This window comes from Impatiens glandulifera, chromosome 1 (assembly GCF_907164915.1).
Source record: "Impatiens glandulifera chromosome 1, dImpGla2.1, whole genome shotgun sequence".
In the NCBI taxonomy this organism is placed as follows: domain Eukaryota; kingdom Viridiplantae; phylum Streptophyta; class Magnoliopsida; order Ericales; family Balsaminaceae; genus Impatiens; species Impatiens glandulifera.
In genome coordinates, this window is record NC_061862.1 from 35,311,322 (window position 1) to 35,335,584 (window position 24,263).

The window sequence follows — 24,263 nt, forward strand, 5'->3', positions numbered from 1 at the left end:
TTGCATTATCTTTTATTGTGAGAAGATGAATAAGACCTTGAGTGAGATTCCTAATAATAAAAAAGGGCTAGATGAGAGGCTCGGTCAATTCAAATGTGATAATTTGGGTACTTAATTTGTTCTATCTTAATTATGGATCATAGTTAAGATTAATGAGATGATTGATTTATCATCTTATTAAGAAGAGAATTGAGATCTTGAATGTGATTCATAGTCATGAAAAAGGGACTAGATGAGAGTCTCAGTCAATTCAAAGGCAAATAAGATCATTGAATTGTCATCTAATACGAGAAGATGAATGTGACCTTAAATGTAATTCCTAGTCATGAAAAAGAGGCTAAATGAGAGGTTCGATCAATTCAAATGGAAAGACATTCGTTATTTCTTTCGAAGAAACTATGAAGCATGGTGAAAACAATTGAAGATAGTTAATGAATCTTGAAAGGATATCTTTGAATTGCTAGTTGTTTTAACATTACTAAAAAAACTATAGATTGCAAGTTAATTTGTTCAAGAAGAAGTATGCGGTTCAAGTTGATTGAGTGTGCAAAATTCAATTCAAGATGGGTGACAAATGTTTTTTCTAGATCTTGAGCTTAAGTAAAGATGTGTCGCTAGATACCTAATTATTTGTTATGAAGTAGACGATGGAAGTTCGTATTGAGTCTTCTCGCTTTCGATCAGTATCTAACTTTGAGAAAGTAGACGATGAATGTTTGTCTAGGGTGTCATCGGTTTTAGACATATATCTGATTTTGAAAAAGTAGACAATGAAAGTTCGTCTTGAGTCTTCTCAGCTTTTACCAATATCTTATTTTGAGGAAGTAGACGATGGATGTTCGTCTTGGGTGTCCTTGGTTTCGATAGATATATGATTTTGAAGAAATAGACAATGGAAGTTCATCTTCAGTTTTCTCGGCTTTCGATTAGTATCTTATTTTGAGGAAATAAGCGATGAAAGTTTGTTTTGGGTGTCTCAGGTTTTAATAGATATCTAATTTTGAATAATGAAGAAGAGAGAGAGGGGTGAATCAAGACGAATGGAGGTGTTACGAAAAATATATATGTTTCTTCAACTATTTTCTCTTCACTCTCTATATATTTATGATTAGGTATTTCCACAATTTGTGAAAATACATTTTATATGTATGTACCATCTTTCACGGTGATGTTGTTCTTAAGCATTTATGTAATCTGTGAGATTGTAAATTTCAGAGATAAGAACAAGACAAAGAGAGGAAGACAAATCAAGACGAATGCATGAGTTAGGAAGAAAAAAAACATTTTTTTCAACTACCTAGGTTTATGTATTTCTACCATTGGTGAAGATACATTTTATATGTATGTACCATCTTTGTTGATGATGTTTTTAAAAGTTTATGTAATTCGTTAGATTATAAATCTTAATTTGCAAAAATATTGTGTAACCCATTATATGTGATATAGTGAATAATTTAAGTGACTTAAGGGTCCCGTGGCTTTTACTCTTGTCAAAGGGGTTTTCACGCTAAAGTTCGATGTGGGGTTGTACATCAAGAGGAGCATAATCGATAAAAAAAAAGAAGTTGTTATCAAGAATGTGACAATGTTGATGATATGTTGACAGTTCTTAGATTTAGGAGCTATGAAGACTTTGTTTGTTGACAAAGCAAAATGATGGAAGACAAGAGGGAGATAACTTGTAAATTAAGGTGGAGTGTTGAGAATGGATTTGCAATATTATAAATATGGTATATTCATGATACACAATTTTGGTACAAGAAAATGATATATTTAACAAAAGGAAACTATATTTTTGGTGTATAATCTTGATATTAGGAAATAAGATTATCATATAATTAAATTAAATTTTTTGTTATGAAAATACAATTAGAAAATATGGTAAGAATATTTTGGAAGCTCTTTGAGAGTTTTGGACAAGATATTGATATTGACATGATTGAGGCTTATTTAAAGGTGCAGTCGGACACTTTAGAAAGACAAGTTTTTGCCTTGAGAGCATTGCTTCCTTGTGAGTTGTGTGTGAGCTTTCATTATGAGAAAATTATTGTAATACTCATATAACAATCTTGATAATAAAGTTGAGAGTCTTTTGTGCTTCGAAAATGGATGTAGACACCTATTTTGGCCGAACCACTATAAATCTTGTGTTTGAGTTTTTAGTTATTTTCTTTCGTTTTTACAATTGTTTGGTATTGTTATTGTTCTTGTGTTAGAGGGATATTTCATCTCATGATATCCAGTACCTAGGCCATCAAGCAAATTCATATGAGAAATACTAAGTAAGACCAGTTAAGCGATCCCTAAAAAAAAAATAGTGCACTACCAAGATTTTAACCTTAAACATAACATATGTACTAATTATAGCATTTAATTAACACTAAGAAGTTAGAATCTAAATTTGTTCTATAACCTTAAACTAAATTATTCTTTTTAATTAATAATATAAAATTATTATATTTAATTAATTTAATATAGAAAATATAGATAATAAAATAAAAAGTTTTAAATAAAATTCCTTGGTATAACTTTAATAATAAAAAGTTTTAAAAATCTCAACTACCCAATAACTAATTTAATAAATCTGACATTTTTAAATTAAAATATTATTTATTTTCAATTTTTCATAAAAAAAAAAATCAAAAATAATAAATGAGTAACTACCAAAAAAGATTGAATAACTGAAATTTTAACATTGTCCAAGAAAGCTCGTATAACTCAAAGAGAAACTGACATATCTCTCTCTCTCTCTCTCTCTAGATATCTCTTTCTCTCTCATTTTCAATCAAGAACGCAGATTGATTAAACGCGGTTTTATAATACTAATCGATGATTAGTTGTACAACTGAAGGCCTCTTAAAACCGAAATCTTCAAGCTTACAATCTACACAGCATTTGGGTTCTCTCCAAAATTACGAATAATAAGAAGAAGAAGATCAACAATCACATGCTGTTTGATTTCATCTTCAATTGGAGATAACATGAAGGCATGGGAGGCGATAACGGGATCGAGGTCCAACTCAGGAGGGCGAGAGCGAGGTTCCGTTGTTCGTCCTTTAGTCGACCGTCACCCTTCTCGAACGATTACCCTGGGTCGTGTTCAGCCTCAGGCGCCTGGCCACCGAACCATCTACTGTAATGATCGGGAAGCCAATGCCATTGTCAGATTCAAGGTCCGCACCTCTTAAACCTTTTTGCTTGCTAGGGTAAGGCGAAGAAATCTGTTATTGTGGGTCAATTTCAGGTAGTTCAATGTTCTGATGGAATGAATGGTAGAATATGGAAATTGATCATCCAAAAGGCTGCCAAATGCAGATTAATTTAAAGAAATTTGTTAAATGTTATCAGTTTGTAAGGATTCCTGATGATTCTTAGTCTAGATATGCCTACCTGTAAGTGATTAATATGTGTCTGCTGTTGATAAAGTTCAGCTAGACCCATAGTTGACACCCTTGGTAGAAATAGCTTCTTAATTTATAGTAGCAAATTTCAAAGCTGCTACATTGTGCATTTTAAACAATTGCATTTTTGTTTATACATTATCTACCATTGTTTCTATTGATATGTAAAATAGTTTGGTAAGAATCTGTTTGCTTTTTCAGGGGAATTCTATATCAACTACCAAGTACAATATACTAACATTTTTACCCAAGGGCTTGTTTGAGCAGGTGAATTAGTTTTTTTGCACCCTTAAATAATCTGATTTGATTTTAGTTGTAACTGTTGTTTTGGAAGGAAAGTCATTCATTTTGATCCATTTTGTGTTGACATTATCAACTTCAGTTGTCAATGTTCCCTTTATCTTTCTGAACATAGTTCATTTCCATATTCATGCTGACAGTTCAGGCGGGTGGCTAACCTCTACTTTCTTACGATCTCCATATTGTCCTTCACACCAGTCAGGTACGTTGATGACATAAAATGGTTATGGTTTTGTTTTAAGTTTCAGCATAGCTGTGGTGGGAATATTGCTTGTAGAAAAAAAAAGGTGTACTCAATGTGCTTCACCTAGGTGAATGGCCAGTTCCATATCATGCACAAGATTAATGTGTAGATTGCATATATTAATGAATTCAATTATTGCACCATCTGTTCCAAGTATGCTTTTTATATGGGTCCATGATCTTTGAATTATACAGGCTGATAATTGCCCCATTTGGCAACACCTGGATACAAAAATTCTGGATCCACTAGATGAGATTATGATCTGAAATCAAACTTAGCTGTAGGCAGATTGATAAATCTATTGCTTGTTTCTCATCTGGATCCAACTCTATAAATTGTTTAGTTCTTTTAAATTATGTATCAGACAAGACATATAACTTTCTCATCAAGCCTTTTTATTTTTATATTTGCTGGTACTCTTGCAATTTTATGACCATCTGTGTGACAGACCCCTCTTTGTTTTTGTTAACTTTTGCTTATGATGAATTCACAGTTCTACTCTAAAACTCAAATAGAAATCCTCTTTTCTCCATTTTCTTTAACAACATACACATAAACACAATTTATCATGAATTATGATTCAAAGTTAATTCTATGAAATTAACTTTATTCTGAAAGTTTACTTTAACTTAACAGTACAAGATTCATACTTATTCATTTGTTAGCTTAACAACATAAAACTCCTAATGATCCATATGTTAGCATGATGGCTCAACGCCCTTAAGTTAGCATAATGGCAAAGCCCTTAGGATTCAAATGTTAGCGTAATGACATAAGCCTTTAAAGTTCAAATGTTAGCATAATGGCCTAAGCCCTTAAAGATTCCAATGTTAGCATAACGGCGCAATGCCCTTCAAATTCAAATCATTTCAGCACAACCACATATACATAATAATAAATAAATTCTTCACATATAGTCATGCAATTGACTATTTCAAATGTCTTCAAATAATCTTAACATACATATTTTGAATAACTCATATCATCAAATGTCTCCAATATCTTCAACTTCCTCAAGCATTCATGTTTCATATAAATTATTCTCAAATATCTTTCACTATTTCAATCATTTCAAACATTCATATTTTTCTTCAGATATAGTTCTTAATTTCTTATACAATCTTAAATCTACAACGTCCTCAACTATTCTTAGCATTTATGTTTAATCTAAGTCATATCATCATATATCTTCACATTTCCTAAGTGCTAACCCTATTTTATAATTTCTTCATCCATTCGCCTCTCCTAAACAATGCCCCAACACTAAACATATATTCCTTTATCAATACATATCAATGCTTCCTTATCTCAGATTTCCTAAAGTATTCTTAGTCCTCTTTAATCACCTATCATTAACATAAGATAATATAGCTTAATTAAGACTAAGAAAAGAATGAAATTTATATACCTTGTTAGTGCTTCTTTGTCCTAAGCCAAACCAAATCTAGATTTTCTCTTCACTCCCACTCCCACACTCCCGTAAAAGGTTTTTAGAAAGTCATAAAGAAGTAATGCCAAGTGTCACACATGCCCCTAGGCCCATTTAATACATAGTGGACCACACACTTTTTATAAAATAACATATATTATTTTATATCTCCATTTTTTTTTATTATTATTATTACAGTTTATTAACAGCCTATTTTCTTGGAAGCATCTGCTAACTAAGTAGTTTTATTTCATGCAGTCCCGTGTCTCCAATAACTAATATTGTGCCACTTAGTATGGTACTTTTTGCCTCCCTTCTTAAGGAGGCTTGGGAAGACTGGGTGAGTATGCTTCTTAATTCATCTTTAGCTTTCAGTTTACATGAGCTTTCAGTTTGCATATCTTGTTTTTTGTGGAAAATTTGTTATGCAAGCATTTACAATACTAAAATCTATTTTATTTTATTATTGTGTTGCAGAAACGTTTACAAAATGACAAGATTATAAATAACACTTCTGTAGAGGTGTTGAATGGCCGAAAATGGCAGAATACTGCTTGGAAAAATCTTCAGGTTGGAGACATTGTGAAAGTAAGTATTTGTAGAATGAGGTTATCAATATTTTAATTCTTCCAGTGTTCTCTATTTGTTGTTATTCTAACTTCCCCCAAAACATTATTAATATAAATTTCACTAGGCTCTACCAATGACTGTGCTTCATTTTTTTTATTGTATTTACATGAAATCGATGATTGTGTCTGCAGACTAAGGCGGATGGCTTCTTTCCTGCAGACCTGCTTTTCCTTGCTAGTACCAATGCTGATGGTGTATGCTATATAGAGGTTTGCATTCTTTTCACTCCAAATCAATATAGAGGTGTCAAGATAATTTGGGAACTTCATTCTACCATTCTGCTTCTTTTGCTTTTCCATTTGCTAATTTTTCCTCTTTTGGCAGACTGCAAATTTGGATGGTGAAACAAATTTAAAAATTAGAAAGGCTTTGGAGAAGACTTGGGATTTTGTAACTCCTGAGAAAGCCTCTGAATTCAAAGGTTTTTCTTTAGTTAGCTCGTGTCATTGGAATTGATGATATTTTAAAAATACCTTCTGTGGGGTGCTTTGCTCGAGAGGCTGAATAACAAAGTTGTTTTGGAAATTATTTTGGAGCTTATTGTATTGCTTAATTGCTTCTTTTCATGTAGTGCAGTGCTTTCATAATTGTAAGCTGTCAGCTGGTCTTAGTTATGCTAATTTTTACTTATAATACTCTCCGTGGTGCTATGACTTTTCATATTTTTTTGAATTGCATGCATCTTCTTACACCAGGCACTTTAACTGATCTTATTGAAGTTAAATGATCATAGTATTTTACACGTTACTCAGGGTGCATTTTCTAAAGACAAACAAACAAACAAACAAAGGGTTGACTTTATCTTCTAGGCTAAAGTCATTCTGTGCCTAATACCTTTGACAATTGATTGAAGTAACTATGTAAGTTTTGATTATTTGAATGATAACATGCTGTAAAATGGTAGAATAGGTGCTGACCTAGATTGACCCAAATGGCAAGATGGTATAAGCATACAAAATTTACATATTTTTCTCGAAAAAAAGAAAAGGTTCAGTTTTGTGAATAAAACACTTGTGATACATATTATGTTGTAACACTAATAGAATTGTTTTCATTTTTTCAGTCATTTTCAGATGTCATTAGGATCTTTCATGCTTGGCTGATTATTTGCTCAAATCAATTTCAGGTGAAATACAATGTGAACAACCAAACAACTCACTGTACACTTTTACTGGCAATCTGATAGTCGACAAGCAAACTTTACCACTTTCTCCGAACCAAATTCTACTACGAGTATGACTGCATTTGGATTCCTTCTGACAACTAGTTATGTTTTTATTCTAGTTTTTCTCATTTTACCTTGTGGCTCATGGATGGTATTGCAATGAATAATGTCATCTATAAGTGGCTTGTAGTTTTCAAAAGAAATATTCCTTAAATCATGTTATGCTTTATGGCATTTTTTTTTTCTCATTTAGATTTCACCTTCAATGGGGAATCCGATGTATGTATTCAAACGTTGGGTCTGCTGTTTCAGGGATGCAGCCTCAGGAATACTGAATACATTGTTGGTGCTGTTGTTTTTACTGGACATGAAACAAAGGTGCTACATTATGTAAATGGTTAAATTTTTAGACATTTCTGAAAAAAATTGGGGGTTGTCTTGGTTTGGATGAAATTATCATGTTCGGATAACTACCTATGCATGAAATTGAGAGTTTCCACCAAAATTTGCTTTACAATTTTTTTTTCGAAGTTTTCTTTTATCACTCTAACTAGTGTCTTGGTCAGCTTGACTAATTAGCTGGTTGTGTTTGGTTTGAAGGTTATGATGAATTCCATGAATGTTCCTTCCAAAAGAAGTACAATGGAGAGAAAACTTGACAAACTTATACTGGCCCTATTCTGTGTTTTGTTCAGCATGTGCCTTGTTGGAGCTATAGGCAGGTAAAGGATATCTAGTTTGTTCACCGCTCAGTTTGTTGCATATTTGTATGTTTGATGGTGTTCGTTATGCTTCATGACCTTATGCAGTGGTATATTTCTGGACGAGAAGTTCTACTATTTTGGGCTTTGGGATCCAGATATACGTCCAGAATTTGACCCTAACAATAGATTGGTGGTAATAATTGCTTACTCCTAAAAAGGATACATACTCTTGTATTTAATTTTCTTGAAATGTTAAAGTTTGTATTAATGTTGTGAACTTGACTTCTAACCATACAAACAATGTCTATACTTAGTCTTGAACACATGATCTGAAATCAACCACCAAAGCAAATTGATGAGAATAATCTTGTGTTATAATATTGTTTTTTGCCTGGACAGGTTGCTTTGCTGAATATTCTTACCCTTATCACATTGTACTCACCTATCATCCCAATTTCCCTTTATGTCTCAATTGAGGTAATTATTAATCTGTTTTCTTGTATTTCTTATTTACAGGTAGATTTGACATTATAGGGACTTGCTTCTTTTCTTTTTCACAGGGAATAAAATTCTTTCAGTCCACTAAATACATAAATAATGATCTGCATATGTATCATGTTGACTCAAACACCCCTGCATTGGCACGGACATCCAACTTGAATGAGGAACTTGGTCAAGTAAAGTTATATTCTTCTTCTTTTGATTCAGTTCTCTAATATTGTTCTTAAAAATAATTTTACTCTTTGCATATTTTCCCAGGTGGAATATATTTTCTCTGATAAAACTGGAACATTAACAAGAAATTTGATGGAGTTCTTTAAGTGTTCAATTGCTGGTGAGGTGTATGGAACTGGTATGACTGAAATTGAGATGGGTGTAGCTCAGCGCAGTGGTTTCAAACTTAAGCAGGTGTTTTAAATTACATGATTTGATGCATCACTACAAACACTGTTGAACCTATTAATTTATTTGGCAGGGTAATAAATCAACAACTGCAAAACGTGAGAAGGGTTTCAACTTTGATGATGATAGACTTATGCGGGGTTCTTGGAGGAATGAGCCTAATCCTGATATGTGCAAGGTAAAACAGTTTGACTAGTTGTCATAGATCTTTTACTGCATATCTTGTCAATTGATCAATATTTTCCAATTGTTTTATGGAAAATGAGTGGCCATAATTTTGTTTTTGTTAATTATTATCTGCTTATTCTTATGGGAAATATCAAAGTGGTATACGAATTTATTAGCTTGGTTTGGTTAGATTCATTAGGATTAAGTAAATCTATATTTGGTGATAGTATTTCTTATCAATGATATTATTTTTTTGGGAAATAAAGGAGAACTAGCATGACACCCCACAGTCATGGCCCCCCGCTTATTATCAATGATATTATGTGTGTTTCTTCATGATATAAAAGTTATAATCTCGAGTTTTTTTGTTACATTTGCTAGTGGCAATCATCTTCCTCCTCAAGTATGTTTTCCTTTTCAACTAGTTTCTACCTCAGCTATACAGAGTCACGTGTAAATTTTGTTGTTAAATACTATTATTTGTTATAACACTATTCTTTTATATCATTTGTAATGTTTTAACACTATTCTTTTATATCATTTGTAATGTTTGAACGCATCTTGCGTTCTTTTTAATAAAAGTTGACATCTTTCAAAAAAAAAATAATTTATTCTTTTATACCATTTGAATTATGCTGAAATCTTAAGAGTGTAATATATATCTAAGTAATTAAGTTTCAATTCGTTTTAAGAAAGCTCTTACATTTGCCATACTTGTTTTCCGATGTGTAATTCATAATCATTTATATTTCTACCTTTCCCATTCACTCCAAAAATTAACTAATAAATGTTGATTAGATGTAAAATAAAAAACCAAAATAATTGACCAGCCACCATCCCCAGAAATTGATATTAGTTCTTTCCTAGACTTCTTGTAACTTTTTTCTAACTTAAAATGTGGGGCTCTGAACCCTTGATAATTTCCTTCTCTTTCTTTTCTTAATTAAAGGAATTTTTTAGATGCCTCGCCATATGTCATACTGTGCTGCCTGAAGGTGAGGAATCACCTGAAAAAATTCATTATCAAGCTGCTTCTCCTGATGAAGCTGCCTTGGTTGCTGCTGCAAAGAACTTCGGTTTCTTCTTTTACAGGTCTGCGGTACTTATTAGTAATTTACTTACCTTCTAGACATTTACATATTGTTTATCTATCATATCATGTGAAACAAATTATTTTCTCAGGCGTACCCCTACTCTAATCTATGTTCGTGAATCACATGTTGATAAGATGGGAAATGTTGAGGATGTTCCCTATGAGATTCTAAATGTACTTGAGTTCAACAGGTTATTGTTTTCCTTTCACTTGTATGTTTATTATTTTTTATGATACTTCATTGCATTTACATTCCTCGTGTTATTACTTCAGCACAAGGAAAAGGCAATCTGTTGTTTGTCGTTACCGAGATGGAAGACTTGTGCTTTACTGCAAGGTACTAGTGCCATCACTTTTTTTTTTTCATTTTATGCAATCGGTTGGCTGAAATAGACTGAAGAGTTTGTGGTCTGTCCCATGCAGGGAGCTGATACAGTAATCTATGAAAGGTTAGCAGCTGGAAACAATGAAATCAAGAAAACATCATTTCTGCATTTGGGGCAATTTGGAGCTGCTGGACTGCGTACACTTTGTCTGGCCTATAGAGACCTGAGTTCTGATATGTATGAAAGTTGGAACGAGAAATTTATTCATGCTAAATCTTCTCTTCGTGACCGTGAGAGGAAATTGGATGAGGTCATTTATGTTTTGACTCTTCTGGATGAAGTTCTTGGTTGTACAAGTTGGTTTTTTTTTTTGAGTTATCATATTAACTCAATACTCTGGGGGAAATGTTCTGCAGGTTTCAGAACTGATAGAGAAAGATCTCATTTTGATTGGATGCACCGCTATAGAAGACAAGCTTCAAGAAGGAGTACCCTCATGTATAGAGACTCTTGCAATGGCTGGAATCAAGATTTGGGTGCTGACAGGAGACAAACTGGAAACTGCAATAAACATAGCTTATGGCAAGTGATTGCTCAATAACTTGTTTGCCAAAAAAAAAAAAAAAACAGTTTTTTCTCAAAACAAATATTGTTTTTTGGTTTATTGGGGTAAAATGACCAAAATGTTTTTAGTTTTTAAAATATTATAAAAAAATATATTAGGAGTGTTTTGGTATTTTAGTTGTTAATTTGATGAAAAAAAGAGATTAAAAAAACACATCAAACAACTGCAATCCCCAAGTCTCAAAAGCCATCATTTAAGAGTTAAATGGAACCTGAACATGTACTTTTCTTTTTATTTTCTCCTTATATATCTTTTTTCCCATGTCATTTGTTTTACAGCATGCAGATTGATCGACAATAATATGAAACAGTTTGTCATTAGTTCAGAAACTGATGATATAACAGAAGTTGAAAGCAGAGTAAGCAGATGTTTCTTTGAATAATAATATTGCATTTGGGTATACCAGGTTAATTTCAGAGTGGCTTTAATTGTGATCTATTATAGGGCGACCAAGTGGAGATTGCACGCCATATGAAAGATACTGTGAAACAACAGCTATTGGACTCGTACAATGAAGCAATGCATTCTCTTCAAACTTCTCCAGAAGTAAAATTAGCGTTTGTAATAGATGGAAAGTGTTTGATGTATGCTTTGGACCCTACTTTACGAGTAACTCTACTCAACTTGAGCTTGAACTGTAATTCAGTTGTCTGCTGCCGAGTGTCTCCTCTGCAGAAAGCACAGGTTTGTTTTTGTTTTCGTCGGTGTGAAAGAAAACAAAAATTATAATCCATAACTTGTGTTTCTGTTTGAAGGTAACTAGTCTAATCAAGAAAGGTGCACGGAAAATAACACTTAGCATCGGTGATGGTGCCAATGATGTTAGTATGATTCAAGCTGCTCATGTTGGTGTCGGAATAAGCGGTCAAGAAGGAATGCAAGCAGTGATGGCTAGCGATTTTGCAATTGCTCAGTTCCGTTTTCTGACAGATTTGTTGCTTGTCCACGGACGATGGTCGTATATTAGAATATGCAAGGTCTTTCTTTCCTCTTTTATTTTTCATAGAAACTGCATTTTACCAGAAAATTCTGTGCTTCAAATATCTTTCTACTACAGGTGGTTACATATTTCTTCTACAAGAATCTGACTTTGACACTGATCCAATTTTGGTTCACCTTCCAAACTGGGTATTCTGGTCAGAGATTTTATGATGATTGGTCCCAGTCTTTATTCAATGTGATCTTTACATCAGTTCCAGTTCTAGTCCTCGGACTTTTCGACAAGGATGTGAGTGCATGTATTTCCAAGAGGTACCCTCAATTGTACAAGGAAGGAATAAGGAACACCTTCTTCAAATGGAGAGTCGTGATGGGGATGACTCTGTTTTCAATATACCAGTCGTTGGTGATATTTAAATTTGTATCGATATCGAGTTCGACCAGTGTGGATTCAAATGGAAAGATGTTTGGGTTGTGGGATGTGAGTACATTGGCCTTCAATTGTTTGCTTGTGACAGTCAACCTACGGCTTCTTCTGATGTGTAATACGATCACAAAGTGGCATCACATTAGTGTTGGAGGAAGCCTCCTTGCTTGGTATACATTTATCTTTATATACTCTGCATTGTATGTCGACAAGGTAAAATCTCTCTTTTTGATTTGTTGGTTTTCAAATTTTCAAATAATCCATTTTCCCATGCATGTTTCTTCTGACTGAATCACATATTAATCAGGGTATTTACTCAGTAATGTTTGTCTTGATGAGCACTGGATACTTCTACGTAACCCTTGTTCTGGTTCCTGTTGCTGCTCTGCTCTCAGACTTCATTTATCTAGCGTAAGATGATGATGATGATGATGACAGAATGTGGTGGATTGTTTCTTGAAGTAAAATATAGATTTGATTTGATTGATTGATTGATTTGTGTAGGGTTCAAAGATGGTTCTTCCCTTACGATTACCAGATAGTTCAGGAAATGCACGTTGACGAGCCGGAGAGTAGTGGAGTGGGGCTGGTGGAGATCGGAAACCAGCTATCGCCGGAAGATGCTCGGAAGTTCGCGATGGCACAGCTTCCACGAGAAGGGTCTAAACATACGGGTTTTGCGTTTGATTCGCCGGGATACGAATCCTTCTTCGCATCGCAAGCTGGAGTCTTTGCACCTCTCAAAGCATGGGATGTTGCTAGGAGAGCCAGCATGAAAGGAAAGAGAAAGAAATGATGAAATTCACTTCTTTTTTTAATACATCTAATTTTACTTGAATATATATATATATATATAGTTCATTCTTTTAGACTAGGTATATTCCCTTTTATTTTTGTAATCATATGATTTATTCTTAAAAAAAATATTTTATTTATTTTAATTAATTGAATCTTGTAATTAACTAATTAATAAATAAATCATTTTAAATAACACACCAAATTTTTTTCAAGTATTTTGATTTAAGAATAAAATCAACTATATTTATATAAAAAATAGATAACAGACAGATTTTTTTATGATACTTTAATAATAAACTCAATTAAATATATAATTAATATATTTATTTATTATTCTTATTTTAAAAAAGTTTTATGTTTATTTTTTTAAATAATATAAAATTTTAATATATCATTAAAAAAATTATTTATATAATTTTATAAAAATAATTATAAAAAACATGAATATATGATACACCATTTATTTTTTTTCAAAATATATTTCATTGTCATTCATATATATCATATGTCTCGGTTTGGTTGTAGCTATAATATTATAATATTGTATTTATAATCTGTATAAATTATGAGTAATGATAGAGAGCAGAAAATATATTGACATGAAAGTATAAGGAATGATGTGTCATCCCTTATTGAATTGAAAATCTAATAGGAGAGAGAGTTTTTAGATTTTTAATCCATCAAGGGATGACACATTTCCCTACACTTTCTTGTCAATATATTTCCCGTTCTCTATCATTACTCATAAATTATACCCCAAAGTCAGTGTATAATATTGTAATTGATAATATTAGGTGTTAATTTTTTTTTCTTTATTTAATCTTACATATACAAAAAGACTAATAATAGAGAATTATTTGGTGTCATGAATGGTGTCGAAAATGATATGTGAACACGTGATTCAACTTAAATCTAATAAAATAGATAAATACTATTTTTCCAAGTCCAATCACATGTTACCACATCATTCCCGACACTATTTATGATACCAAATTCCCGTTCTTTATCATTACTCTAAAAAAAATCTCTAGCATACTTTCCATTTTTCATCTTCTATTTTATCTCTCTTCATTCTTATCAATTTCTTCTTCTTTAACCTAAGTTGAAAGTCCAGTATGAAGATTAGAAAGTTAATCTCATGATCAACCGGAGGAGCTTATCCTTGCTTTTGCAGAAGAAGATACTAGGGATAGCAGTTTATCCTTGTTTATACTCAGTTTGATGGACTCTTGTATCTTGACAAAGAGGAGCTCGCCACAACCGAGCAAAGAAGACCTTACAACCCATAGGTCTATTATCAAGATAATTCAAGAATTTCATAAAGATTGCATTCTTGCTGAAAATAAAATTTTGTAATCTGATTCGCTCTTAAAGCTCATTTAGACTCCAATCTTTGTTGTTGGACGATGTTGTAATGGTGATAATAATCTTCTAGAAGACAAGTGATTGTTGTCTTGTGCCTTAAATTATTAATTACAGACACATTGAAATTTGAATAACCACGACAAAATTATGTTTTTTTGGCAGTATGTTTTTGAACTCATAGCTAATATTGTTCAGTCAACTTTAATGCATGTCCATTGATGGAATATGGTGTTTTTGAGCTACTAAAAATATGTCATCAACAGCTTCCATACAAGAAAGATCTAAATGATGAGCTTCTCAAGTCACTACAAGTTGAATTGAAGCTCTATGCTCGGGTAGCAATGCGTATTATGAACAAATAACCCATGATGTTTTGCAACTAGGGAAAACAAATGCAACTCAGGTCAAATATAACGTATATTGGTGAATGATAACTTCCATTGTCTCTATCAGTGCATGGTAATGTGGATCGGGTTATTAAATCTTTAGTTCTGATGGGAGGCTTAGTTTTCTATCTAGCAAAATAGTACGGTGCTTCTGATGATGAAGATGGTTTAAGAATAGGGGAGATGTGGCTGATGTTGTTGCAGGGGTGAGGAAAATATATGTTTGGACCAAAGAGAACAAGTTAGAAACCATATTATATTAATTTTGCAAATGAGCTTGATTGGAGAATATGTGATTCCTCTCTCTAAGGAGGTATGGTGGATGTGTTTTATCCGATTATATTTAAATTGTAGAAAGATTTGTTAGAAATTGTGGAAGAACAACAGTCTTCGAAGGATTACATGGACATGAAAACGCTCTTTCATTGTCAGTGAAGTTAATCTCCAAAGTGTTACTAATCTCCAAAGTGTTACTGTAGTTCTTGGTGGATTTGTGGTAGCTTAAGTCTTTTGCAAATCTGTGAATAGGGGTTCTTAACCGAATGAAAAGATGGATGAAAATTAAATTGAGAGAAAAGTAGATAGGAGAGAAGTTGCTTGAATTGTTTTAAGGGAGAAGTTGCATGAATTGGTTAAGAATGTTCTGAAGAACATTCTTATGAAAATGAAATATAGTGGAATACTTGCATGTTGAAAGAAGAATACAGAAAGATCCTTGTATTATTGTGTAAAAGATCATGTCATTGTATTTACACATAAGAGATTATTAATAGGCAATTAAAATTTAGCCGTTAAGACATAAGCCTTTGAGCTTTCTAACTGTTGAGCTTATCTATGAGCTTACAACGACTAATAAATATAAACTAATATATATATTACATATTTTAACACTCCCCTCAATTCAGGAGTAAAGAGATTGATTACTCCTAACTTGCCGATGATGCTATCAAAGTTCCTTTTATCTAGAGCTTTCGTGAAAATATCAGCAAGTTGATTTTTGCTAGATACAAATGGGGTTTTAATCTCACCAGATTGAACCTTCTCACGAACAAAGTGACAATCAACTTCAATGTGCTTTGTGCGCTCATGGAATACTGAATTTGATGCAATATATCTAGCAACATTGTTGTCGCAATACATTTTTATGGTTTTGAGCTCAACTCCCAAGTCTTTAAGAATATATTTAATCTACATGAGTTCTCCGGTAGTGGCTGCCATAGCACGATATTCAGCTTCGACGCTTGAACGGGCGACAGTATTTTGCTTCTTACTTCTTCACGTCACTAGATTTCCTCCAACGAATGTACACAAGCTGGTAGTTGACTTTCTATCAAAGCTGCCTACCCAATCAGCATCAATATAGCCAATGATGTCCATGCAATTGTTTCTTTTCATCCATATGTCTACTCCAGGAGTAGTTTTAAGATAATGTAGAATCCTATAAATAGCAGAAAGGTGTGAAGTTCTTGGAGCATGCATGAATTGACTTACATTACTAACTACAAAGGTTATATTAGGACGAGTAACTGTTAGGTAGATAAGTTTACCTACAAGTCTTTGATACATACCAATGTCATGAAGAGGTGTACCTTCTTCAATGTTTAATTTAACAGTTGTTTCAATGGGAGTCTTTACGGGTTTTGCAGCGAGCTTACCAGTTTTTTTAATAAGTCCAAGACATATTTTCTTTGAGAAAGAAACAAACCTTCCTAGAATGAGCAATTTCTATCCCAAGGAAATACTTGAGAGTGCCAAGGTCTTTAATGTCAAATTGCTCCTGCAGATACTTTTTAACCTTAAGGATGTCACTTGAGCTATTACTTGTTACTATAATATCATCCACATATACAAGTACAATAGTAGTAGTGTCGCCAATAGTTTTAATAAAAAGAGTAGAATCGGCAGAACTTTTTCGAAAGTTGTGATGAATAAGGGCGCTACTAAGTTTAGCATACCATGCCCTTGGAGATTGTTTGAGTCCGTAAATAGCTTTATTCAACCTACAAACAGATTTTGAGTTAAGATTTTCCTCATAGCCTTGTGGGATAGACATATATACTTCTTCTTGCAGATCGCTTTGAAGAAAAGCATTTTTTACATCCATTTGATGTAAATCCCAATTTTGATTCGCAGCAATAGATAATAATATCCTTACAGTGCTCATTTTTGCTACGGGTGCAAAGGTTTCCTCATAGTCTAATCCATAAGTTTGGGTGTATCCTTTGGCAACAAGTCGGGTTTTGTATCTTCCAATTTTTCCTAAACTATCATACTTAATTTTGTATATCCATTTACAACCAACCACTTTCTTACCTTTAGGAAGAGGGACAAGTGTCCATGTATTATTTTTTTTCTAGAGCCTCTAATTCGTTATTCATGGCAACACACCAATTAGGGTTGGACTTAGCTTCTTGAAATGTTTTCGGCTCTATTTGATCAAGAGATGTGATAAAAAGCATTATATTCATTAGAGACATTTTCATAAGATAAGTATTTTTTAATAGGATACTTTACCGAATAAAGATGATAATCTTTAAGCTTTTTCGATGGTTGAACAATCCTTGTGGACCTTCGAACAATATCATCCCTTGTAGTTGTTTCTGAAATATCTTCGGAGATAGATCCATTGTTATATTCTCCCCCTGAAGGTGTACATAGTGTCTCAGGAATAGTGTCTGAATTTTTATTTTCAGTTTCATTGTCATTATTTGTGACTGAATCATTGTAACTTTCTTCTTGTGGGATATCACATGGTGTCCCCTTTTCTGATTCTTTATCTGGAGCAGTATTTGAATCCCTATCAGAAGGAATATTCCTGCAAGAACAATTCATATCCAGGGGCAATACATGATCTTGCCAATCAAACTCATTGAGATCATCACTATTATCCTCCTTATTTTTGTAGTAAAATTAATCTTCATTAAAGATGACATTACGAGAAATATAGAGTTTTTTAGAAATAGAATCATAACATTTATATCCCTTTTGGGTAGTAGAATAACCAAGAAAAATAGTTTTAACTGATTGAGGACTTAATTTATCAGTATAGTTTATATGCACATAACATACACAACCAAAAACACGAAGATGATTAAGGTTACTTTTCTTGTTTTTTAATTTTTCTAAAAGACTCGAATTATTAAGAACGTTGCTAGGAATACGATTAATGAGATGAGTAGCAGTAAGTAAAGCATCAGACCAAAATCTTTTTGGGACGTTAGATTGAAATAATAGAGAGCGAGTAACCTCAATAAGATGATGATTTTTTCTTTCTACCGTACCATTCTGGGCCGGGGTATGGACACAAGAGGTTTGATGCATTATACCTTTTGTTTTGAGAAAAGAGGAAAAAAAATTATTGACATATTCAGTCCCGTTGTCAGTTCTAAATAATTTTATTGAAGCTTGAAATTAGTTTTCAATAAAGGAAACGAACTCTAGAAATTTTGAAAATACTTCTGATTTATCATGGAGTAAAAAAATCCAAGTGGTTCTTGAAAATTATCGATGAATGAAACATAATATTTAAAATTATTATATGAAGTAGTAGGTGCTGGACCTCAAACATCGGAATGAATTAATTCAAAAGGAGCTTTAGATAAACTATTTGAATTATGAAACGGAAGTCTGACTTGTTTAGCAAAATGACATACATCACAATCTAAAAATTCATTGAAAAATTTTTCTAAGCACATGCGTTAATGGATATCCTAAACGACGATGCCATAGAAAATGAGAATTATTCTTGGAATGTAAAGCATAACTATAGAGTTTAATAATATAAAGGTTATTTTCAAGTCTTCCTTTACCAATCGTGATCCCGGTCGACCTGTCTTGAAACACAACATCAACGTTAGAAAAAATAACTAAGCAATTAAGGTCCTTTGTGATTTTACTAACCGAGATTAAATTTGGTGATAAGTCAGGAACATACAAGACAATATCAATTTGTTTTAAGAAAAGTTTAATTGATCCAATTCCATGAATGAGAATACTAGAATCATTAGCTACTTTAACATTTTGATTAAGTTTTTCTAAATTTAAAATTTCAAAATATTCTTTATTTTTAGTCATGTGATCTGTGGCGCCAAAATCGATAATCCAATAGTTTGAAGAGGAAATGAAATTAAAAGAATGAGCTGATATACCTGGATCCACTTGATTAGTGGACTTCTCTTGTTGAGTTTTCATAAAATCAGAGAATTGGAGAAAGAGTTTGAAGTTGTCTGGATCCACACCACACACTTCATTATGATTGGGTTGTACTTCGTAAGAGTAGCCGCCTCCAATGGTCATTGTTGTTCTCTCAAGTACGATGAAGAAAGAAAAAAAGATACAGAGAGCCACTTGGGCTTGAAGAAAAAAGAAGAAATAATATGAGGAGTCTCGAGAGAATAGATTGAGTCGGATTAATCACGCGCTCTGATACCATGTTGAAAGAAGAATACAGAAAGATCCTTGTATTATTGTGTAAAAGATCATGTCATTGTATTTACACATAAGAGATTATTAATAGGCAATTAAGATTTAGCCGTTAAGACATAAACTTTTGAGCTTCCTAACTGTTGAGCTTATCTATGAGCTTACAACGACTAATAAATATAAACTAATATATATTACATATTTTTAACACGACAAAATTATGTGTTTTTGGCGACAAAATTATGTTTTTTTGGCAGTATGTTTTTGAACTCATAGCTAATATTGTTCAGTCAACTTTAATGCATGTCCATTGATGGAAAATGGTGTTTTTGAGCTACTAAAAATATGTCATCAGCAACTTCCATACAAGAAAGATCTAAATGATGAGCTTCTCAATTCACTACAAGTTGAATTGAAGCTCTATGCTCGGGTAGCAATGCGTATTATGAAAAAATAACCCATGATGTTATGCAACTAGGGAAAACAAATGCAACTCAGGCCAAATATAACGTATATTGGTGAATGATAACTTCCATTGTCTCTATCAATGCACGGTAATGTAGATTGGGTTATTAAATCTTTAGTTCTGATGGGAGGCTTAGTTTTCTATCTAGCAAAATAGTACGGTGCTTCTGATGATGAAGATGGTTTAAGAATAGGGGAGATGTGGCTGATGTTGTTGCAGGGGTGAGGAAAATATATGTTTGGACCAAAGAGAACAAGTTAGAAACCATATTATATTAATTTTGCAAATGAACTTGATTGGAGAAGATGTGATTCCTCTCTCTAAGGAGGTATGGTGGATGTGTTTTATCCGATGATATTTAAATTGTAGAAAGATTTGTTAGAAATTGTGGAAGAACAGTCTTCGAAGGATTACATGGACATAAAAACGCTCTTACATTGTCAGTGAAGTTAATCTCCAAAGTGTTACTGTAGTTCTTGGTGGATTTGTGGTAGCTTAAGTCTTTTGCAAATCTGTGAATAGGGGTTCTTAACCGAATGAAAAGATGGATGAAAATTAAATTGAGAGAAAAGTAGATAGGAGAGAAGTTGCTTGAATTGTTTTAAGGGAGAAGTTGCAGGAATTGTTTAAGAATGTTATGAAGAACATTCTTATGAAAATGAAATATAGTGGAATACTTGCATCACCCGGAGCAGTCACTAAAGGGTGACGAGACTTTGATGCAGCGTGCGTGGCTAGGATGAACCTTTATCAAGATTCGTTGATTCTTACGAATACCGAAAGTTGATAGATATTGAGGAAACCTCGTTTTCTGATTAATAATCTTCCCCTAACAAAGTGTTTTAAGATTCTTTTAAATACTCAAACCCTAGCTTGCAAAAGAAATAAACAACTTTTAATAAATTGCAAAAAAACACCCGAAACTAATAAAAAATGCGATTTTGAGCCCCTAAACGTTTCCGCCCGAGAAACACTAGGCAATCGTCGAAATCTGACACTTGCGAGATATTTTCGGATGCTGCAACTTTCGCATAAACGCCTCTTCGACTCGCACCGCATCATTCCCCCCAGGGTAGAAAAGATTCGTCCTCGAATCTGGAACCGCATCATCCTCATCAGAAGAAGACTCACCCACAAAAGGAACAAGATGCTTCACATTGAACACATCAGAGGTACGCACATGGCTGGGAAGGCGTAAACGATAAGCATTGGGGTTGATCTTCTCCACAATCTCAACAGGACCAATCTTCTTAGCAGCAAGCTTGCTATATTCATGAGCTGGAAAACGATCCTTAGTCAGAATAGCCCACACAAAGTCACCAACTTCAAAATCAACAGCACGCCTTCTCGAATCAGCCTTCTCCTTGTACTTGGCAGTAGCAGCAACCAAGCGGTCATGAGTGGTCTGATGAACCTAAGCCAACTGACCAACAAAATCCGCAGCAGTGGAATGAGGACGCACCTTGCTGGGCAGCGCTAACAAATCAAGAGGAGCACGCGGAGACAGCCCGTAAATCACATGGAAAGGACTGAAACCAGTGGAGCGATTAACAGCATGATTGTGAGCAAACTCGGCCTGAGGCAGCTTCAGATCCCAAGCCTTAGGATGATCCCCAACTAAACTGCGCAGAAGGTTCCCCAAAGACCTATTAACAACTTCAGTTTGGCCATCAGTTTGCGGGTGATAGGCACTGCTAAAATTCAGCTGAGTATTAACCAAACGCCAAAGACTCCTCCAAAAGTGACTCACAAAGCGAGTGTCCCGATCAGAAACTATGGAGGCAGGAAGTCCATGAAGGCGATACACATCCCTGAAATAAAGCTGTGCAACAGCCACAGCATCAGAGGTTTTCTTGCAGGGAATGAAATGAACCATCTTCGAGAATCGGTCAACCACCACAAAAATCGAATCAGAACCACGCTGGGTACGTGGCAGCCCAAGGACAAAATCCATACTGACATCAGACCATGGTTGAGTGGGAATAGGCAGAGGCAAGTATAACCCGGCATTAGTCGAAGCGCCCTTAGCCAACTGACAAACACGACAACGAGCAACAAAACGCCCCACCTCTTTGCGCATCGAAGGCCAGAAATAAGAAGCTGCAAGAAGCTGGAAGGTACGATCACGCCCAACATGGCCTTCTTTGTGGAGTTCCTGAATCATCCTCAAACGCAGGCTGCAATCTGGAATGCACAGCTGCACACCGCGGAAAAGGAACCCATCCTCCAAGACAAAGTCCCTCGAATCCCCCTGTTGGATGCGAATGAGGACCTGAGAAAAGAAAGGATCATCACGATAGAGGTCCACAAACGAATCAAAGTCGGGTACATGGACACGCATCTCCGCCAACAGCCCATGACGACGACTCAAAGCATCAGCCACGCGATTAGACACACCAGCCTTGTGTTTAATCACAAAAGTAAACTGCTGTAAATAAGAGACCCACGAAGCATGACGATGAGAAATCTTGTCCTGACCACCAAGATGCTTGAGGGAATCATGATCCGTATATAAGACAAACTCCCGCTGAAATAAATAATGACGCCAGTGTTTGACTGCCTGGACAATAGCATAGAACTCAATATCATAGGTACTGAAACGAAGTTTAGCGCTAGATAGTTTCTCACTAAAATAAGCAACAGGACGCCCAGATTGGCTAAGTACAGCCCCAATACCCAATTTCGAAGCATCACAATGTAGTTCAAATGGCTGGGAAAAATCAGGAAGAACCAAAATAGGGGCTGAAGTGAGTCGGTGCTTGATCTCAACAAAGGCAGCCTCGACATCATCCGTCCAGAAGAACTTAACCCCCTTCATACAATCAGTGATAGGAGCCGTAACACTACTGAAGTGAGGAATAAAACGCCGATAGAAGGAAGCCAAGCCATGAAAACTGCGAACTTCAGTGATCGAAGAGGGGCGGGGCCACTGATTGACAGCCAGTACCTTACTCGGGTCCACTTTCAGGCCCTCCCGAGACACCACATAACCGAGGAACTGGGTAGAATCAGTAAGAAATGTGCACTTCGAGGAAGCAGCATAGAACTTGTCACGCCGGAGAACAGATAACACCTCACGAAGATGGGAGAGGTGTGCTACCTCGCTGTCACTGTAAATCAAGATGTCGTCGAAGTAAACGACTACAAACTTTCCAATGAAAGGGCGAAGAGCCTGGTTCATCACACGCATAAAGGTGCTAGGAGCATTCGACAGACCAAACGGCATAACCAGCCACTCATATAAGCCCTCACGAGTCTTAAAGGCAGTCTTCCACTCATCACCCATGCGAATACGAATCTGGTGGTATCCACTCTTGAGATCCAGTTTGCTAAACACAGAAGCACCACCCAACTGATCAAACAAGTCATCCAACCGGGGAATAGGAAACCGATAACGCACTGTAATCTTGTTGATAGCACGACTATCAATGCACATACGCCAAGACCCATCCTTTTTTGGGGTAAGAAGGGCCGGGACAGCACAGGGACTAAGGCTTTCTCGAATGTGTCCCTTAGCCAGCAAGTCCTCCACCTGTCTACGCAACTCTTCATGTTCTTTGGGACTCATGCGGTAATGAGGACGGTTGGGTAGGGCAGCACCTGGAACCAAGTCAATGTGATGCTGGATATCACGCAAAGGAGGCAAGGCACAAGGCAGATTCTCAGGAAAAACATCTGCAAACTCATGTAACAGCGGCTGCACTGGAATAGGCACCTCAGAACTAGCACCACAGGTAATCAGCGAACAAAATAGAGCAAACACCATGCCCGATTCGACCATGGCGGTCTGAAAAGGACCCCGAGACAACAAGGTGGTAGGGGGGGCGCATGATGAGTGGGGACAGCACCCTTCTTGGGCTGATTTGGCATCAACACAATCTTGGTACCATGAAATAAGAACGTGTAGGTATTAGCACGCCCATCATGTATAACAGAATGATCAAACTGCCAAGGGCGACCAAGTAAAAGGTGACAAGCATCCATAGGAACCACATCACAATATACAACATCACGATAATGGGAACCAATGGAAAAATTAACAAGTACGCGCTTAGAAACTGTAACATCCGTACCTTGACTCAGCCAGGACAGACGATAAGGCTTGGGGTGAGGTTCAGTGGACAGACCCAGCTTCGAAACTGCAACCTCAGAAATCACATTCTCACAACTCCCAGCATCAATGATGAAGGTGCAAACTTTGCCACCGATGGTACAAGTGGAATGGAACAGATTATTACGTAACCACTCGTTGTCAGGAGCACGAGGGGTTAAACATGATCGACGAATCACCAAAAGGGGGCCAACATCACCAGAAACATACTCCTCCGCTGCCTCATCATCATAAACATCATACACTGGCGCTGAATCTGAAGGAAGAGCAGAGTCAGGATCATCCACCTCAGTAAAAAGACCACGATTGGTGGACTTTGGGTTGCGACACTCTGCTTGGCGATGGCCAACTTCACCACAAT

At 35.1% G+C, this 24,263-nt stretch overlaps 1 protein-coding gene across 2 annotated transcripts; it reads left to right on the forward strand.

Moving 5' to 3' along the window:
* The first annotated feature begins 2,788 nt into the window (after positions 1 to 2,788).
* LOC124921976 (phospholipid-transporting ATPase 3-like) lies at positions 2,789 to 13,228 on the forward strand. 2 transcript variants are annotated; one of them, XM_047462686.1, is made up of 26 exons: positions 2,789 to 3,173; positions 3,603 to 3,668; positions 3,842 to 3,903; positions 5,633 to 5,714; positions 5,852 to 5,962; positions 6,136 to 6,213; positions 6,329 to 6,425; positions 7,131 to 7,237; positions 7,482 to 7,547; positions 7,770 to 7,891; positions 7,979 to 8,066; positions 8,273 to 8,350; positions 8,434 to 8,550; positions 8,633 to 8,782; positions 8,850 to 8,954; positions 9,894 to 10,036; positions 10,127 to 10,228; positions 10,311 to 10,374; positions 10,461 to 10,673; positions 10,780 to 10,945; positions 11,267 to 11,346; positions 11,433 to 11,672; positions 11,744 to 11,965; positions 12,046 to 12,567; positions 12,662 to 12,765; positions 12,859 to 13,228. In XM_047462686.1, exons 1-26 carry the CDS (start codon positions 2,982 to 2,984, stop codon positions 13,148 to 13,150), a joined length of 3,669 nt encoding a protein of 1,222 aa, XP_047318642.1. In that variant the 5' UTR covers positions 2,789 to 2,981; the 3' UTR covers positions 13,151 to 13,228. The 2 variants fall into 2 exon arrangements, with proteins under 2 accessions (XP_047318642.1, XP_047318643.1); XM_047462687.1 differs by having other exon boundaries at positions 3,106 to 3,173; positions 3,847 to 3,903; positions 12,859 to 13,227.
* Positions 13,229 to 24,263: the final 11,035 nt, after the last annotated feature.

Excerpts from the sequence above, each read along its gene's own strand:
- LOC124921976 (XM_047462686.1), top strand. The coding sequence starts at position 2,982 with ATGAAGGCATGGGAGGCGATAACGGGATCGAGGTCCAACTCAGGAGGG. Across the intron at positions 5,963-6,135 it reads AGGTTGGAGACATTGTGAAA|ACTAAGGCGGATGGCTTCTT; the intron begins GTAAGTATTTGT and ends TTGTGTCTGCAG. Across the intron at positions 10,674-10,779 it reads GTGAGAGGAAATTGGATGAG|GTTTCAGAACTGATAGAGAA; the intron begins GTCATTTATGTT and ends AATGTTCTGCAG.